Below are 20,049 nucleotides of genomic sequence, written 5' to 3' on the forward strand. Positions count from 1 at the left end.
AGTTGGATGTGGACTAAGGTCAAGGAAAAAAAGAATGTGACCAGCGGGTTTGGATTCCCAGAGGCAACTGTGAGCAGAATGAATGTGGGGCTTTGGCATTCTTTGGTTTTCTCGCCTTTTGTTCTGTCTTTCTTTAGGTTAAAGAATGTGGTGGCAAGTAGTATGGTGAACAGCTACCCGAATATGATAGGTGAGGCAGACTAGACAGATGTCAGAGAAGAGGATGTGTGCGTAGCTCCTAGCCAAGGCTGCAGGTGACGACCTGAGACAGTGTCCTGAGTAATGGCAGAAATTTTCTGACCTCAGGACAGAAAAAGAAGTATATTATTCTGTCATGTCCTAGAACAGATTCTTTCTGTGATAAGCAATTAACACGGAAGTGTTTCTTTCATTTTTACAGGGGAACTGAGGTGGAAAGAACATGAATATGATCCCATTGTAAAATTACCAGGTCCAACCTTCCGATTTACAAATGGGATTTATATGTTGTATATATGGAAGCAAAATAGAGCTCAGAGTTCTAAGGTTTTTTTGTTTTTTTTTTTTTTTTTTTTTTTTTGCTTGTTTGTTTTTGGTTTTTGTCTGTTTAGTTGGTTGGTTTTTTGGTTTTTGTTGTTGTTGTTGTTGTTTTTAACCTGTTAGCTTTTCTCTTCACTACTGTGCTTCTCCAGAGAATACTCATATATAAATGGCTTCTAAACCATACTCTCAAGCAAAAAGAGAGAAGATAGCCTGTAATAAAATACACTGATGAGAGAAATTCTGTTCCCAGTCAATGTAAACAAAGGAAAGACCAGACGGAAAGAAAGACTCCAGCCTTGCTGGGAGGTCGCCTAGAAGAGGAGATCAATTCAGGCATGATATGCAGAGATGGCACCATCCCTGTTACCAAAGAGAACAGATGTTGAGATAAGGCCACAGAAATGGAAGCAAAAGGACAGCAGATTCAGAGCAGCTGTGAGAAAATGCTTGAATGGGTGTCATGCCCTTCTCCGCTATCATCCTGGCTAACACAAGAAGTAACCATGCTTTCGTATCTTCCCATCCATTCTCCTGCTCTAGTTCAAAATACTGTTTCCTCCACAAGTAGGGCTTTCTAAATGATGATCAGGAGACAGTTTTAAGCAAGGCACATTGACATATGTCCTTAACCCCAGTTCTTGGGAGGAAGATGCAGGTGGATCTCTGTGAGTTTCGAGTCAACCTGACCTATACAGTGAGTTCTAGGACAGCCAAGAGAGAGAGACCACGTCTCTAAAAATAAATAAATAAAACTAAAAATCGAAAAGGAGAGACTTTTATCTTTTAAAAAGGGAGAGTGTTGGGATGGTTTTTAACAACCAAGAAATCAACACAGAGACAAACTTCCTCTTTTGCCTCTTATGGCAAATGCCACCACCTTCCCACTAATGTAAAAAACCTAGTGTCATCATTAGTGATAAAACTCTGCTGTTTGGATCAATTTAAGCACCACTTGTCTACTACATGTTCCTATTCCAGGCTTGAAAACCAAAAACTAGTAAAGAAAGCATGTTTCTTTTTCCGTGTTTTCCTCTGCCTCCAGTTGCTATAGTTTCTGATCTCAAATGAGTTGGGCTGTGGAGGAAACAAGATTGGAAGGAAAGGAATTCAGTTATGTCACCTACAGCCTGGTAGTCCCTCAGGGTGTGGCAGGGATCCAAATGTCAACTGTTATTCTCAGGGAGCTGCTGTGGGCTCAGCAGTCTCCTGACACTGAAGACCTCCCTCTGCCTTTCTTCCAGCATATCCTACTCGCAGCCTCACTTTTGGTACCAATTCAGTATACAGAAAAATCCACTTTCCTCAGAATAAGCTTTCTCAGATCTCTGTTTTGTTAGACCTAGGTCTACCTCATGGGAAAACTCATAGTTTTGCCCAATTGTCTGTACACCAGAAGTTTTCTCTCACAAATAGCTAGCCACTTCACAGGTCGCAGATGGTCATGTTCTAGTTCCTCTGTCCTTCAAACGACAGGAAGTGCATGTCAACCCTTACATAGCTCTCCTGCTGCCTCACACACTTGACTTGAACAAGATTCCACACCATGAAGATAGATCACATAACACTGACACCTCTTCAGAGTCCTCCCTGGGAGATGCTAAAGCCTTCATTCAATCTTGAAAGCAACTGGTGAATTCATGTTGGCTGAACCAATTTTCATGTATTTCACCATAGGCAGCATTGCATACTAAGGCATGGGACATTTGCTACTATCTTACTATTCCAGTCAGTCAGGGTTCATATAAAAATGTAATGGGGTTTTATTAAAAAAAAAATTAAGGTGAAGGCTGAAGTGGGTAAGCATGTTTGTTAAACACATGTGAAGATCTGAGTTCAGACCCTAGAACCCGCATCAATCTGGGCATTGTAATGTCATTGTAACCCCAGCACCCCAGTTACAGAGAGGTGAAAGAAAAAGATGAGAGAATCCTCAGAAGCTCGTGGGCCATCCAGCCTGGTGTATATAGCCATGGACAAGAAGAAATCTTATATCGGTGAGGTGGAAAATGAAGACTGACATCTGAGGTTGCCCTCTGACCTCCACATTCATACCTAGCATACATGTCTACATTTGCACACATGTGTGCACACATATATGCTCTGTCATAAATCGTCTGTCTCTCTATCTACCCATCTGCGAGTCAAATTACATATGCAAGCTACATATTCCTACACATCATGTGCTCTGCGTGTTTCTAAGACTCATGGATAACAACAGAGGAAATACAGCCACTTAGATACAGCCACTTAGATACCCAGATCACTTTCTAACCAGCTTGGTCATCTGCTGGGTCACGGAAAATAGTTCATCCCAGTGGTTTGTGCTGCTTTTCTTTCTAATTGCATTGTTTACTTAGTTCTCTCCACATAGTGTCCCTAAAATCATGCTCAGAAAGTTAATTAGGGTGGGCGTTTGACCTAAAGAGTGTGAGGCATGAAAGCTCGTGGCTTTATGGGGTCAGGCTGATGATCAATTCCTTCCCAGTGCATCCTTTGCCAAGCTGTTCGCACTTGAATTTTTAAACTTCTGTGAAATTCAAAGAAATTCAAAGAATATCAAGCCTAGTGTCATTTACACTTGGGTCATCATAAAAAGGCAGATTTCTCAAAAAGAGTATTGGCCATTTTCCAGACTGCCAGGAAGCTTTTTATGGAATCTTTTAACACATTTTCCTTTCAGCCAGAAAAGGGAATTAAACTTGGCCAAGGGTGAATGCTCTGCCCAAGACATGAATTTCTGTGACCAGAGACAGAGTTCAAGGAAGACCTAAAGCTCCCCAACATGGGGAAAGAAGGAATAAAAACCCACCTACCGCACTTACCACACGAGAGCACAGAATAATAACAAATAACAAAGAGCAGTTTCTTTTCAGGAGGCATTTCAGTGAATTGTGCGTGCTTGTAGCAACCTTTTGTGTGCATTCTGCGCCTAACAAAATGAGGTAAAGGAGCCACCTTCCCAAAGGAAGACTGATGGCACTTCTAACAGCCCTGCTCTAAAACAAACAAATAAATAAAAGATGCTTGGGAATCTCAGTCTTCCAAAGTTGACCATGAAATATTTCACATACAAGAAATAAAGAATGATATAAAAAATATCTATCAAACAGCCATCAGTTTTGCCGGGTTTTGACGTTTGTTTACCCTTTTTCGGGTTTTCATTAAAATAAAAAATACTTTGGATACAGTGCTGAGCGCTGCCTTACCTTGATGCAGAGATAAACTCTGTGCTGGTTCTGGGACTGACTATCCTCATTTTAACAATTATGGCGGCATCCTTATAGGTCTTGATGTGCAGGCTTTATTATTTAAATGTGGTGAAGCCAACAGGTCTAAGGACAGACCATTGAAAAGATAGCTCCTTAGACTTACAAATCCCAAGACAAAGGAAGTATAGCCTAGATGAAGGGTTTCGTTAAATGTATTTTCTATGCCTATTAGAGAAATTATGGTTTTTTTCTTTCTTTTAATATTGCAATTTTATTTGAAGAGTTGTCTAATATATGGCAACTTTGAAATTCTCGGGAAACCCAACTTGATTTATTTTTATTTAGACTGTATGGCACATCCATTATTGCTGTTATTTCAGACTGTATATTTATACTAATGAGATTTTTATCTTAATTTTTTTTCTTTTTTTATATTGTCCATGTCTGGCTTTGCTACCAGGTTACACTAAGTACACCAGACAGCTTGAAAGAAATTTTCTTTCTCACTATGGCAGTGTCTTGGGTAGTTTTTACAAAGTTGGGGTTTTCTTTTCTGATCTCAAGAGCCAGAGTACACTTCTGAAATCATATTGTTTGACCTTGATCTTGATATTTGATGAAAAGTTCTAAACTATGATCTACCAAACTATGCAGTGTCTTGTATCTACCTGAGATAGTTGTCCTAATTCTGTCTCTATGAAAACTTCCTGTGCTGTTTGATTTTGAACGAGGAATATATTATATATACCACTGAGAGGCCTTCTGTTTTCTGAAGAGAAAGAAAGAACACAGGATCTGGAATAGAGGGGAGGTAGGTGGGTTCTAGGAGAAGGGGAGTGAGGGGAAGGAGGGGAAGATACAGTTGGGATGTATATTATATGACAGAAGAATAAAGAAAACAAAAAATTAAAAAATAAAATATCTAAAAAACTTCTTGGAGTTCTCTCTTTTAAAGTTACATCTGTAGTGCCATCTCTCCAGCCATGTGTGTAGTGTGTGGGGTGTGTATGTATGTGTGGAGTGTGTGTGTGTTGTGTCTGTATGTGTGTGATATCTGGGGGGGGGTGTCCTGTACAGTATAACACATTTTATTTCTACTCTATTAATCTTTCTACAAAATCAGTTTCCATTTGATCAGTTCTCTCTATTCTCATTTTTACTTCATTGCTGCTCTTACTTTTGAATTGTTTTTTGTTTACTCTCTGAAGGCTAACTTAAACTTTGCAATGTGTTTTAAAGTTATTCTGTTAGTCTCATGTTCCTTACTCCTAAAATGAAAACTTATCAACAATAATGTTTTTATCTTTGCTCTTTACTTAGGAGAAATCTGCCCATGCCTTTGAAATTAGTTGACTATAATTAGAGTAACAAAACCATAATGAATTATCAGAAATTGTTGATTAAAATAAACTTGGTATGTTAATAAATTTTACAGCATTAGTAATTCAATTTTCTTCAATAAACATTCAAGCAAATATAATTGCCTCTAATAATTGTCATTAATGATAGAATTATGAAAGTATTTTAATTTTATGTGTATGGGTGTTTGGCCTTCATATATGTCTGTATACCACATATGTGCATAGTTCCTGCAGAGGCCAGAAGAGGGCATCAGATCCCCTAGAACTGGAGTTATAGATGGTTGTGAACCATCATATGCATCCTGGGAATTAAACCCAATTCCCTGGAACAGCAATCAGTGCCCTTAACTGCTGGGTCATTTCTTCAGCCCTAGAATTATGAGATCTTTAAACCACTACATTAAACCATAAATATTACAAAAAGAATTCCTTGCTCATTCTAGAAATAAACAGAGCAAATCTTAACTTTACAGCTATAAAATGGAAAGTTTATATAACGATTAAACTTTATGAATACAGAAGCTTTTTGACTCACCATGAATAAATCCATTAATAAGTTGATAATATTGGAATTTAAAATTTCATTTGAGGAGGTAGGGAAGATCTGGGAGGAGTTGGGGGGACCATAATCAGTTATATTTTATAAAAAGAATCTATATTCAGTTAAAAACAATTTCATTCTCACACTTAATTTACCAAACATTACAGCTTAGCCTGGCCTGTCATAAACATGCTCAAAACACTTACACTGGCCTATGACTGGACAATACCATTTAACACAAAGCCTATTTAATGACAAGGTGAATATTTAATGCAATTTATTGAATACTTATATCCCGAAGAAGAGTGACAATACATAATAGTCGGGCATCTGTACCCACATACCAAATCAACATTGGAAAGAAAGATTTTTCAATGCTAATGTCACGTTCCTCAAACCTACAGTATTTACATTATATTAGATATCATAAGTAATTAGAGATAGTTCATACAGTTGTATATAGAAAAGCATATATAAGCTAGATATGCATGTATATATGAAGTACTTACTTGAGTATTCATGACTTTTGCTATCCTTAAGGACATACCCAAGAACAAGCACCCACTGTAAAATGTCTGTCGTTTCCTCTCCTACCCTCATGGCTTTTACAGGGAGCTATGGCTCACTTTGGTGGCTCACAGTGGTAGCCAGGAAAAGACCAAAATATAAAAAGAATTACAGCTTTTCCTGAAAGCATATTGCCTTTACATCATCATAAAAAGTCAAATTTTATATGTCAAACTGCTCTCGCTCAAGGACTGTTTATCAAACTGTAGTGTCTCCTGGGTATTTCATCTTCCCCAAATTTCTCTGTTGCCAGTCTCTTGTTCCACCAATTGTATTGATATTCGCTGACAGTCTCTCATTTCCCCAATTGTATTACTAATAGTTTTCTCTTTACTGCAATCTAATACCTGACAAGGGAAGAAGAGCTTGCTCATCTTATAGTTTGAAGGGATAGTCCATTGTGGTTGTTTGAATGAGAATGGCCCCCATACTTGGTCCGGGAAGAGGCGCCATTTGAAAAGATTAGGAGGTGTGCCCTTGTTGGAGGAAGTGTATCATTGGGGGTAGGCTCTGAGTTTTTCAAAAAGCCCATTCCAAACCCAGAGTCCCTCTCTTCCTGCTGCCCGTGGATGCAGATATGGAACTGCCAGCTACTTCTCTGGGAACATGTTCCCATACATACCACCAGATTCCCCACCATGATGATAATGGACTAAGTCTCTGAAGCTTTAAATAAGCTCCAATTAAATCTTTTCTTTTATAAAAGTAGGTGTGCTCATGATATCTTTAAATAAGCTCCAATTAAATCTTTTCTTTTATAAAATAGGTGTGCTCATGATATCTTCACAGCAGTAGAACCCTGACTAAGACATCAGCTAAGGTATCAGTGGCTCATGTCGATCCTGAGGCAGCTTGTTGCCTTGTGTTCATGGCAAGGAATCCAGCAGATCAATTCTAGTGCTCAGCTTGCTTGCTACTTTTTACTCAGTCTGGGACCCCAGGCAATTAAAAGATTGCACCAACATTTAGATAAAGGACTTCTAACCGCAATTAACAGTTTAGAAACTCGCTCACTGACACATGCAGAGGATCTTCTACATGATTCTAGATCCTGTCAAGCTGACAATCAATACCAATAATCACTCCAATGTTTCTTGTCATACTGCTTTTGGGTTTCACTTTCAATTCTATCCAGGATTAGAATGAGGAAACACTGCCTTATGATTTTTCTCTTTCAACAGTTCAATCCATTTTCTGTTGGTTTTTTATGACAGAAGCTTAGCTCATTAATATTCTGTCTTTCTGTCCCTTCTAATGCTATAATAATGTAAAGCTGAAAGCTGTGTATGAGTAGCAGCTTAACTACTTATATTCTATTTTCTTATATTATCCCAAATCTTCTTATGATTGTAATTTCTTCTTTGTGTGATTTAAAGGAGTGCTAATATTTTGTGTTGATTTTCCATATGGGTGTATGTATGTTGAGGTAAAGGAGTAGATTATCTTCTACTGTTTTCTAAGTGACTGAGCAATTGCATTCTTGCCAAGAAAGTTCTTTATTTTCACACTAATTTGCTCTGTGACTTAGTTCAGGGTCGATATCTTTTAGTATTGCTTATTGACTTGGTGGGTTTTCTGACGATTATGAATTCCCACCTAGTCAATGAAGGGTACTAATTTTTAGACTCCACAGTGTGTGTATGCATATGAGTGTCTGTCTGTCTGTCTTCCTACTGAATTAAGTTTTCTTATTATCTAAAGGAATTATCTTGCTAAAAGTTTTTAGTGTTTAATTAAATTTATCTTCATGTCTTTATTTTACCCTCATATTTGAATGGTAATTTTCTAGTCACATAATTCTAAATTAACAATTGCTTTTCTCTAATAGTTTTGAAGATATTCTTACAAATTTTTCTAATTCTTTTCCTTTAAAGATATTTTGTCTTTTTCTCTCTTTTTGCTGTGACGGCGTAAATGAATGCAGACAGATTATAAAAATATATACAGCTTTAATAAGGAAATAGACTTACAGGACCACAGGTTCCCGCGGAGAACAGGAAAAGCAGAGAAAAAGGGCTGCTGGGGTCACTCCGGGCAGATTTATCTGTAAACATTAGCCCGAGGCGAACACACCCCCAATGGTTGGGGCTATATCCCTACATCTCCCCCTTTTGTCTAAATAAAATAGAACTATACCAAATAAAACTGTATACAATAATAACAAATAATAAATATAACAAACAATATTGAGAACAAAAGTTTTGCTAAACATTCTATCTCAAGGAGTCTAAATAACATAAAGAGTAACTACAATTATATAATCTTCAACTCCGTCAAAGATCTGAGAAGGGAATAAATATTACTTAACAAACGAGAGATATCCAAAATGTGCAACAATTGACAGAGACAACTGACTACCTGGGCAATCACCCAAAGTCTCGTTTGCAATGTTGAGTCAACCAACTTTGGCTAAGGCCTAACATAACTGGCATACCATTCTTAGAACTATCCTACCCTGTCTTGGCAGGATAAGACAATCCTGTTTCATCCACTTAGGGATATTCTGTATCTTTGTCAGAAGTTGAGGTATGGGCTTTTCTTAACCCAAAGGCCAGTTCTGCCAAGAAGACAAGCTCCCAGTGGAGTGTCTTTGGTGCTCAACGTTCTCTCGGGAGTAGACTGGCATTGCCAGGAGTAATTGTGTCTCGTTGGCACAGAAATTTTAGGTTAGATTAAAGGCCATTTTCTACAGCTCTTCGAAGAGGCTGAAGATCATACTATCTATACTAAATATAATCTCTATGTAACTAAAAGACCTGATTAACTTAAAAATAAATATGACAAACATATAATTCTCAATACCTATCTAACTTGAAGACTAAAAGAATAAACAACTGTGCAAAATATGAAGACAATGATCTTCAACTGTAAACAATGTCATAGTATCAGAGGTGGAAATGTACAATGTAATATGGTAGATGTATCAATACAATATAGACAAAGTTATAAGCATACTCATACAAAAATAGAGGCAGTAACACTCACATTCAATATTCAATACATCAATATACAAGAAACAGTACCAATACAATTTTCTCTAAACAGTAATTCACAAATACTAATCATCCCATAAAACCAGTTAATCCCCCTTCTTCTTCCTTTTCTTCTCCTTTTTTATATATATATATACCCCTAAGTCCATAAAAATATCACCCCATCCCCTTAATCCTAAACCAACCACTAAAAGATGTCCCTAACCCTGAGGGCAAACTCTGTTGGGAGAGGGGATGTCGTCCTCTAAGATTGCCTCTTGCTGACATGGGGGCGACGTTCTTCTTAGGGGGTCCTGTGAAAGCAAATGATGGTAAAATTCCCAATTTAACCTTTGACCTAAGAAAATTGTAACTAGTCTCAGAGAGTTTGGAGAAGGTCCGGCCAGAGTGTTGTCAAAAATGTGCACCATTCGAAATTGTTTCATGTAGTTGGTACCAAAAAACAGGTCTAATATTAGTGCTTTAAAAAAAATTTCATGACATCATAAAAACCAGATTGAGTTGATGTCGTGGGGCCCCATCTTCATCCTGGAAACTTCAAAGATTACTGTAGGAAAATTTGTTGCTTGTTATGGGAAATTTAAACATTAACAACAAGGACATATACTGACATACAAAGAAAGACACAGATATGAGGAAAGGCAAAGAAAGTTTAAGACATATGTATATAAAAAAATTAATACTTACAGAACATGTCCCTCCATCAGTAATTAAATATTCAGGGTCCCTTAAATTCTTTGAAGATGGGTATTTTCCTGTAGAGATAAGAAGAAAACCCTGCCCCCAACCTATCTGTATTACTTACCATCAGTATGATTGCCATCCATGTGACTGAATTGTTATTTATCTTTCCCAACTGGCTTCTCGTCATCAAAACGAACCTTTATCAATTTTGACGGTATCCACAATTTTTCCTCACCTGTGGAGACAAGAGCAAATCCCCTTCCCCAACGCAGCACATCTGGCTTCCATTGTGAGGTCAGCACATCCTTGAAATAAACTGGTTGATTTAGTTCAGTAGACTTTTCCATTATCCAATGTCTTTCTGCAGCCGATGTTCCCTTCTCATTAGCATTGAGAAAATTCAAGGTTAACAAAGCATTATGTAACCTATTTTTGGGGGTGTTTTCCACCCCTTTCTGTTTGTTCAACATATCCTTTATAGTTCGATTTGATCTTTCTATGACTGCTTGACCTGTAGGATTGTATGGTATACCTGTAACATGCTTGATATTGTAATAATCCAAAAACCATTTCATTTTCTAGAGACATAAGCAGGACCATTATCTGTCTTTATTTGTGTAAGTATACCCACGATAGCCATGACTTCTAATAAATGAGTGATAATTGAATCAGCTTTTTCTGAACTTAAAGCCGTTGTCCACTGAAAGCCTGAATACGTGTCAATGGTGTGATGAACATATTTTCATTTGCCAAATTGCCTCCCGAGTGCTGGGATTAAAGGCGTGTGCCACCACCACTGGGCAGATTTATCCGTAAACATTAGCCCGAGGCGAACACGCCCCCAATGGGTGGGGCTATATCCCTACATTTTGCTTTAAAAATGTTTTCTCTTATAGATCCATAGTTTTTATCCTCAGATATCTAGCAATGAAATTTGGTTTCTTTTTGTAGGATAGGTTGGGTTTTCTGAATCTGAGGATTTATAGCTTTCCACAAATTATGGAGTATTTCCTGGGTGCTATTTCAATGAAAATTGACTAGTCTTTATTTTCTGTTCATTTCTTTCTGGGATGCATATAAGATAAGGAGGAAAGAATGACTGTAAGAGCGAGGGTTGAGGGGAAGGGAGAGGAGAAGAGGAAGGGAGAGGAGAAAAGGTTGGCAGAGACTTTGCATTTACCCACTGTTACCTGGCAGACCAGTTTGGCATCCATATACAAAGTCCTTGGTTACCAAATCTGGAAATCAAACTCATTCTCCCCTCTCTCTTCAGATTCTGATTTGGACTCAAAATTGTTTAGAATAACATCTGGGATTCAGTTTCTTACTTTGGGCTTTTGAGAATTTTTTGACACTTTTGTACAAGCACAACCATACATGTTAAAGTGATATCTGTTATGATTTATTTAAGACTTCTGGAGAAAAAATGAAAATTGTTCTTTTTACAAACTGCTTTCAAGTGTAAAAGCACATAAAAATATGTTCAGAACTGAGAGTGTAAAATCCAATGTGACCCTACATAGCTTCCAAATGACTATTCAACTATATAGAAGTTCATTGAGATGTATAGACTTTGGGTCTGTTGTGTGAGTTGCTTTATGTTTTGTTTTTCAAGTCTTTAATAATAAATTTTATAGACTTTTTAAAAATCTTAATTGTTTTAATAACCTTGAACAACTTAATACAGGCGTGGTCCTTGAAACTTTTTGAAAAGAAGCCTGTTACTAGAGCTACAGAAGTGGTAGGAAACCGGAGAATTTGTCTCTCCCATGGCTCCTCATCACGAGGCAGAAGCATGCAATAGCCAAGCTCAAACAACAGGAGAGAAAAGGTCTGCATGCCCACACTGCAGCTCAGAACATCTGAAACTCCAGGCCGACTTTAAGCATGCAAGGCAGCTTGTGCTTGAAGCATTTCATAAACATTCCTTGCTTTGCTCTCCTGTCAGGCACCAGTGTTGTAAAAACCCATTCAGAGAGAGCTGTGATGTGCCAGGTCTAGCTGACAACTAGGAAAACAGTCTCTGCCCCCGTGGAACTCTCACGCCTCTCAAGGGGAAGAGACAATTATGTGAACAGGCAGGCAAGAAAGAAGAATGTACAACATGCCAGAACATCATGAAGAAAATTTTAAGCAGGGAAGTGGGCCAGGGGACATGTCAGGGGGGTTGTCATTTTACATAGAGAGGTCGGAAAAAACCCAGCTGAGAAGGTGAATTTTGAGAGAATGGAAGATGAGGAGCAAGTCAGGAGGCTGTCTGTGGGCATGATGGGAGGATGAACCTGAAAATGTTACTGAACGCATGCATTGCAGACTCTTACTATTAATTAAGCTGTTTAGCAAACTTTGAAGCAAACAAGAGGTTAAAGGAGCTAGAGAATAGAGAGCTGGAAGCTCCTGTGAGGTTCTGAATGCCGCTGAAAACAATTTGTATTTTCCCTGAGTGAGGAGAGGAGCAGGACCCTATGGGAGTTGTTTTGTCACAAGGGTGAGACAGACATTTCAAAGAAAAGAGATGTCAGAAAACCAGAAGTGGCTGCAGCAAAGAGAAGATTTCATGAACAGGGAAAACAGTGACATACTTGTATATGGATGGTGAAATTCAGCAGAGGGGGGAAATACAAGCATGAGATGTATGAAAGAGGCAGGGAGATTTGCTGGAGTGTTTTCCTGGAAGAGAGGGAAATAGTGGAATATGGGTGGGAGGGACTCTTCTTGGGCATGATGCTGGACAGCTCACCCATGGTACCAGGAGAACTGGCAGCAGGTGTGCTCACTGCAGTGAACATGTGAGAACAGTCAGAACTTTTCTCCTGATTCCCCTTTCCCCCAATGAATGGGATGGAAGGTCAACTCAGTATGAGTGGAGGACAATGTGTAGAAGGGTCTCATGACTGACAGGCAGGCCTTGGCTCCAACCCTTGCTCATCTCTGCTACTCAGTGTTTCTTGAAACAGAACCTGTCCGAGCGCTTTTCTGTGAGGAAGGGAACAATGGGAAACAATCTGAAGCCTTATTCTCATGGCAGGCATCCCATGTGTGTTTGTGTTACCTGATGGAATTCATCAAGCACTCAATTGTTTATGATCGGATGGATTATAATGCTTTATACCCACTCTCTTTTCAGGAGGTTTGTGCTTACCAAGCTTCGAGTCATCCCAAAAGGATCGTTTTCTGGATTTGGGGACCTAGAGAAAATGTAGGTATCTGATGTTGCTGTGTGAATGCCCCAGGTGGGCTATGGGTGGTGACCTTGTGCCATGTCTAGCATGATGTTCTATACATGTGTCCATCCTTATAAAGGCTCCTTATCTGTAGATTCAACAAAGCGTGGATTGAACGTATTTGGGAGAAAATATTCTGATGTGTGTATGTATGTGTATGTGTATAATTCTTATTATTGTTATTCTATAACTGATACAATAATACAACTATTTATGTAGGTTTACATTGCATTATGTATTTCAAGTAAACTAAAATTGATTTATGTTGCAGTATGCATGACTATGTGGGAAGATTATACATGTTATGTATAAGCCCTATAGTGCTATATGTAAGTCCTGAGCACCTATAGATCTGGTGGTTAAGAACACATCCTAGAACCTCTATTCCTTGGGAAGGACTGCATTTAAAAGTTACTGGGTGTTCCAAAAATCTTTTGCATGCCTTCCCTTTTCTTTTCTTATCATGCTTCCTACCAATGGTGGTTAGAAACAATTGCTAATATCCCATCACTCTTGTGTGGTTTTGCAAAATGATTTACTTTCCAGGGCCCATCGATTAGATAACTCATAAAAGAAATCATTTTTTTTTTGTTTACAGCCTTTTTCTTTTAAAGACATCTTCCTACTAGCTCTGGTTAGCTTTGAATCAACAGCAAGGGCTAACGTCTCTGTCCTTAGCGTTTAGACTTCTGGTTCCTGAGTCATATGCACAATTAATAGTCACTGATTCGCAAACATGTGTAAGTATTGAGAACATTTGCAGGACTGGCCAAGAAGTCTCCTTTGCTGTAGTAAACACTGACTTCTATTGTTGTAGTTTAACATAAAGTAGACTCCAAATGGAATTTTATCAAGGCGGGGTGCAACAGTAAACCCAGAGTGAATCCTCCCACACCACAAGTAATATGCCCTTCCTTTGAAGGCCTTTGGCTTCCCTGGAGGATTTTAGAAGGGAGACAAGCTCTCCACAATGACACAGCCAGGATTCAATACTTTCATGTCAGTAGGTACAGTCAGAGATGTACTGAGTTTTCAGAAAAAGAAATATTTTTATGTCAATAAGGTGAAAGCTACCCTCCAGCTCATGTGTTTCTCCTGGAAGCTGTAGGATTTTCCCACTTAGTTGGTCCCCCCCACTTTAAGACAATTTCTTGCTGATGGCCAGGGGAGAGAGAACATGGTCTATTCACAAATTGAACACAAAGTAGGGAGGAAAGCACTATGCTTTCATAATTAAACCATCTGCTTGTAAGACAGTGGCCAGAGTCCTGGTTAATTGCTAGCTTCTGTATAAACTGACTATGTAATCTTGAGATTGTCTTTAAGGCCTTTGCTTTCTCATCTGTATTTGAGAAAGAGACCTTCATTGTCATATTAGTTGAGAGCTCAGTTTAAAATGTTCTGTCTTCCAATGTTCTCAGCTGGTAAAGATATTCAACACAAGGACAGGTACTCATCTGAACAGAGCTTACCACAAAAGTCATAGAGTTTGCGAGATTTGTTCCTTGGTAGACTAGCCAATGCCTGGCCAATGATGTGGCATATACTAGATGATTAGAAGCACTCCTGGATCCCGCAAACATTGTACCACTCGCGTAGATACAAAAATAATGACTATCACAAATAAACCACCTCATAAAATTTCATCTGGCAAATATGGCTGGCCCCTCACAGGAGACTCTGCATCAACGAGACCATTGTATTGTCAAAGAGCTGGCCAAAGCGAGCTGACATAACAATAATACAAGCAATGAGGCAGCTGGTTCAGTAATGCAGTGTCTCCATATACAGCGTATCCATTCCTGACTCTTGTCTTTACAAGTTAACTGAGCTGCAATGAGATATAAAGTGAAACTACACTTGGCATTTAACACTTCTCACCCTGAAGCATCACCCCCATCCCACGGGCCTGGAGTGTCAAGAAGCCACTTGCTCTCGTAGTCCCCAGGATCACTGTCCCCACACTGTCTCACATCCTGTTTTGTCATGGCTAAGTTCTCATCTCCTTCCTACAACCATCCTTTTCACCTAAAGTAAAAGTCTTTATTTTTTAACTTACTTCCTACATTTAATAAATACTGGATTCATCTTCCATATCTCCCTCTCCCTAAATCTCTTTAATTCATTCTGCATATGACCATGTTTCTCTCCTATCCTTACTGAAAGGAGAAAAGGGAAACACTTTCTCCTAAATGTTCCCTTCCCGCCATGCATTTACCTCTCTTTTCACCATGAATGCCACTGAAAGAATACCCTCTCCTGCCCTCCTGCCTCCCTCCCGTTCAGTCACCTCTTCACCTGCACCCACTTGTGATTTGGCTACAGATTCTTCAAAACTGTCTAATCATCAAAGGTCTCAAGCTACAAATAATATTGCCAGATCTAATGACTTTAGGGGAGGATGGGGAAAAGTAATGATTGCAACAGGCTTCATTTGGTACCTGGCACATGGTGAAGTCCTCCACGAAAGTTAACTACAATAATTATTGCGATGAAGATGCTAATTTGAAACTCCTGCTATCCTTCAACTCTCAGTTTTCCTCGAGAAGTATTCCCCAACCACACAGAGACACTGCTCTTCTTCATGGTGGAATTTTTTTTTTCAGACCTTGTTTACCCAAGTATCAGAGTTTCTACTATGTCACACACACCCGCAGCAGAGTGGATTGTTTTGTTTGTAGGTCTTTTCTCCCTCACACTAAGTACATATGGTTGAAGGAGACATTTCCAGCTCTGGAGATGAGCTCATAACTTAGGTAGCAGGCAGTTTAAACCCCAGGACTCTTAGCTTCAGTGACTGCTAGAGGAGTGCTTCTGTAATCTGAACACGTCATAAATCTTGAGGCTTTCATTGGATTGAGCAATGAAAAAGTCAGCTCTTTTTTTAGGAATAGAACTCCACAAAGAAGTGAAGCCAGACAATTGTCACCATCTATCCACTATGGGTATTGATGAGGATAAAACTCACATAATAGAAGGAAAGACTCAGAGAGAGCCCAAGTCCTAAGGAGACTAGAACCTGAATAAAGTTGTTTCTAAAGCTGTTCTTTCTCTCTGACCATAGAGTTAAATGAACCATTAAATCCCCATCTTTTCCTTAAGCCTGTTGAGAGTTTATTTTCTTCTGCCTCTCAGAACAGAAAAGAGTCTAACAAATGTTCACAGCACAGGTTTTGCACATAACTTCTTATGTATTTTTTATCTTGGACTGTATTTTAATTTTGACCATATAATTACCAGTGTCTGCATAGACTCTCATGCTTATCTGCCTCTTGTTGTTGGGAGGTCGCTTGTTCATCCTGGCCACCTAGAACCAAAATAACCACACAGATACTGTATTAATCAAATCACTGCTTGGCCCATTAGTTCTAGCTTCTTATTGGATATTCCAAAGAGGAATGTGCTTTGTGTTCGTGGACTTAACTAGATTGCTCAGATTCTGAAATTGCACATCTTTATTTCCCTCACCCCCATGTTGTATGAGCATCTAACTATCAACCAGCTATATAAGTGTTAATTCATTCATAATGTTGTCTAGCACTTTAACCTCCCATTCTGTATCCGGAACACTGATGGACTTGCATCTCTTCCTCATTACAATTGCAAAAGATTTATGCATTTTTTTCCATCAAAAAAGAAAGGAGAGTTGGGTATACATCCTAAACCTCGCAGATGAGTCTTCCTGGTTCATTAACCCAGTTCTATTTTTGTGAAAAGTTAGCAGGAGAGTCTTCTTGGTAAAACAAAAGCTTCCCCATTAACGATGGAAGAGCCACTGTTCATGTTCTAGCCTTCATCAGCATCCTTATCTCAAGCCTCCCAACTCTTCATTGCTTTGGGACTTGCTGGGAGTAAATGGAAATCATTAAACTCTCTGCAATGTGAAGTGGCTTTGCAAAGTGTACTGTAAACTGTTTACATTGTCTTTAATTACTTTGGAGCCATATGTCAGCTTGGTATAAAGTGTGAAGACTGTACTGAATAAAGTGGGGGGAGTAGGTGACAATGTGGTGATTTATGGTAACCAGAAAAATTATGTATGGAAATGAGTACAATTTAAAAACACATCTACGTGCTATTATAACACTGGAGGGGGGAAGAAAAGCCAGTTTATAACAAAATATGTTTGAAAATAGGAGCATGATGAATATGTAAATGAGACCAATCAACATCAGCTGAGATATGGTATATGCAGATGAGACGGCAGTGAGCCAAAAAGTAAAATAGCTCCCAAACCATAAATATGAACCATATAAAATTCATTTGAAATATTCATGATAACATAAGGACAAGAAATATAATCAAGTGATTTATTTGCATATAAAAACAAGCACACTGGCCTGACACTGCAGCCTCCACGGCCAGATCACGGAGGGAAAAGTTGGTTTAACAGAGGGAATTCAGAGTGAGTACAGGTGCCCAGACATTAGACAAAGCCGAGGCTCCTCCTGATTCTCAGTCCTTGGGGCTCACTCTAGACAGATGAAAAGAAAGGAAACAAGTCAGGAAACTTCAACAGTGATGGTAACTGTGTTCTGTTGCTTTGCCCTTTCAACACTTCCTTGCAAGGGTCCTTGAGGCCCTTCCTAACCCAGCCCTTATGCTTCTTACAATTAATGAAGAAAGGCCTTAGGTCCCATTTGCTGAAATTAGCAAGAAAGAGGCAATGTTGAGTCCATTGGTGTCTGTGAAAAATGGGAGGCCAGTGTGGACTTGATAGATTCCAGATGGGGAAAGGGGTTCAGTGTCTCTAAGATACTGGTCGCATTTTACCACCACCATCCCACGGGCCTTTGGAAAACCACATACCTGAATATTTGGGAGTGTTTTTAATTCCACTTTCTATGATAGATACAAACAGTAGCCCGTTTCATGCTTCCTTAATGATGTTAATGTACCTCTAGAATAGTTATAGCCATATAATAAATTCTAATTAATAATTAAAAAGAGAAATATTGCATTGGCAAACACTTGTATATATTTACTACATTTGTCTATTCTGCATGTGTATTCATGTAGGTGCACACAAGTCATGTACACGTGTGTGACCCAGTGGCTTGAACTCATGAGGTTGTCAGGATGAATGGCAAGTACCCTTACTCAACCAACCATATCATAAGCACTGCAACCATCATTTTACAGAATTACTCTATAAAGTTAGAGATCTCAGGGGAATCAAAGGCTGTTGAAGCTTCATTTGGTGTCATGTGAAACTTACTAGTGGAGAGGGCTTCTGTTCCTGAACATCTGGACCCTCAGAAACCAAGTTTCAAGTGGTTTTGAGCTAAATGAACTTCAGAGCAAAGGAAGCCTCTCCTTGGAGTGCTCCTCTTTCCAGCTCTACTGCACCAATTCGCTTCCACTAAGAGTAACGTAGCTAGCTCTAAGAATTTATAGGCTGAGAGTTGTCTAGTAAGTTGCAAATGAACGTAGCAGTTGGGAAAAATAAGAGTGGGATCCATTAAGTTGTCATTACTAAGTCAGGTCAAGAAGAGTTAGTGTGCAGAAAATGGGTCCTATGTCATTTCTGTTCTTTGTAAATGTTCTGAAAATAAGTATCTTCTTTGTATTTATTGCTTCAAATGAGAATGCAGATGCTCTTTTCTTGCCACTTTTCCTGTTCTTGTGGTCTAGAATTTCTCATAAGTCTCCTTGCCTCCAACTGTTTCTAAGAGGGTCCTTAAAATTGACCTCTATAGTATCTAACAACTGCCAAGTTCAGGAAGGTAATAATTTATTAACTTTATATTCCTATCCAGGGGTTTTTGATCATTTGCTTTGCTTTTATTTCTTTTATATACTGGCAAAAGAACAGACAATTCTGAAAAGGAAAATGGGGTTCCTAAATTTTGAAGATAACCCAATTACTGCATTACTACTCTCCACACCTCAGTCACTTATGCTTCATCCAAGAGGCCTGAGTGGGAAGTCCTGGGATGGGAAGAATTTTAAGGGGAAAAGGTTGGGGAAGGGGAAGGGTAAGAGCTCCACAGTGGACTGTGAAGCTCTCGGTGGCCAAGGTGTGGGTTGTACATCTCTCCCTTGGGAAAGCACTATTTCCCTTAATCACATCTTCCACCTGAGATCTCCCATCTCCTGTGCCATCTCATTCTCCAACACATCCGTGATTCACTGGTTCCTTCTTGGCATCTTACATTCAGCAGCTAAAGGGGAGACTTGGCAGATACTACTCAAGGCGTTTTTAGCTTGCCAGAAAGTACACTTATCTTCCATTTTGTAATCAACAGACGAGACATCTCTAGCTTTTAAGATTTCTGCATCAGCACACTTTGCCCTCCTGACCTTTCTTGGTAAAGGTGGGCTGTGAGAGAGGCCTCAAAACAGCACTCACAGATATACAAGATAAACTGTCCTCCTTTTCTTCCCTGTCAGTAACTCGATGTTTGTATCTACCCAGAGAAGATACAGTTAAGGCAGTATGATACTCAAGTTAATAATATCCTCATGACTCTGCTCTGGAGACTCTTGCTAGTTATGTTTTAATAGGATAGTATTAAAATAAAGAAGATGTGATCTAAAGGCAAGCTAAATCAATGCACAAACTATTTATTTTTATTTCCTCATTTGGCCCATGCCCATCCCAACTACATCTGTCTGGGACATTTATATGACTTAATAAGATGCTCTAGACAGCCAAAGATTCACATGGACTCTGGGCCTACTCACCTGTCCCCTCTTCAGCAAACAAACTGACTGAGTCTAACACTTCATAATCTCCCTTGCAGGACTCAGATTCACCCTGGGCAGCCCACACAGAAACCGAATGATCACAGATGTGTTTTTATAGCTCAGTCCCTTTCAGAATTTAAATAGCCATGGAAAGAAATGCACAAAGATGAGAGATAAATTCCAGATGAGTGTTGAAGGAGCTGTGGGCTGTGTTCCTGCCGTCCCAGCTCCTGGTCGCCTAGCTAGCTTACGCCCCGA

General features: G+C 39.1%; 1 protein-coding gene across 2 annotated transcripts in view; it reads left to right on the forward strand.

Moving 5' to 3' along the window:
- Fshr (follicle stimulating hormone receptor) overlaps positions 1–20,049 on the forward strand; it is a 180,675-nt gene that overhangs the window by 68,932 nt on the left and 91,694 nt on the right. For both annotated transcript variants that reach the window (XM_057782301.1, XM_057782309.1), the window contains exon 2: positions 13,005–13,076. In XM_057782301.1, coding sequence (XP_057638284.1) covers positions 13,005–13,076 — 72 coding nt within the window. The remainder of the gene's footprint in view (positions 1–13,004; positions 13,077–20,049) is intronic.

This window comes from Chionomys nivalis, chromosome 1 (genome assembly GCF_950005125.1).
Source record: "Chionomys nivalis chromosome 1, mChiNiv1.1, whole genome shotgun sequence".
Lineage (NCBI taxonomy): Eukaryota > Metazoa > Chordata > Mammalia > Rodentia > Cricetidae > Chionomys > Chionomys nivalis.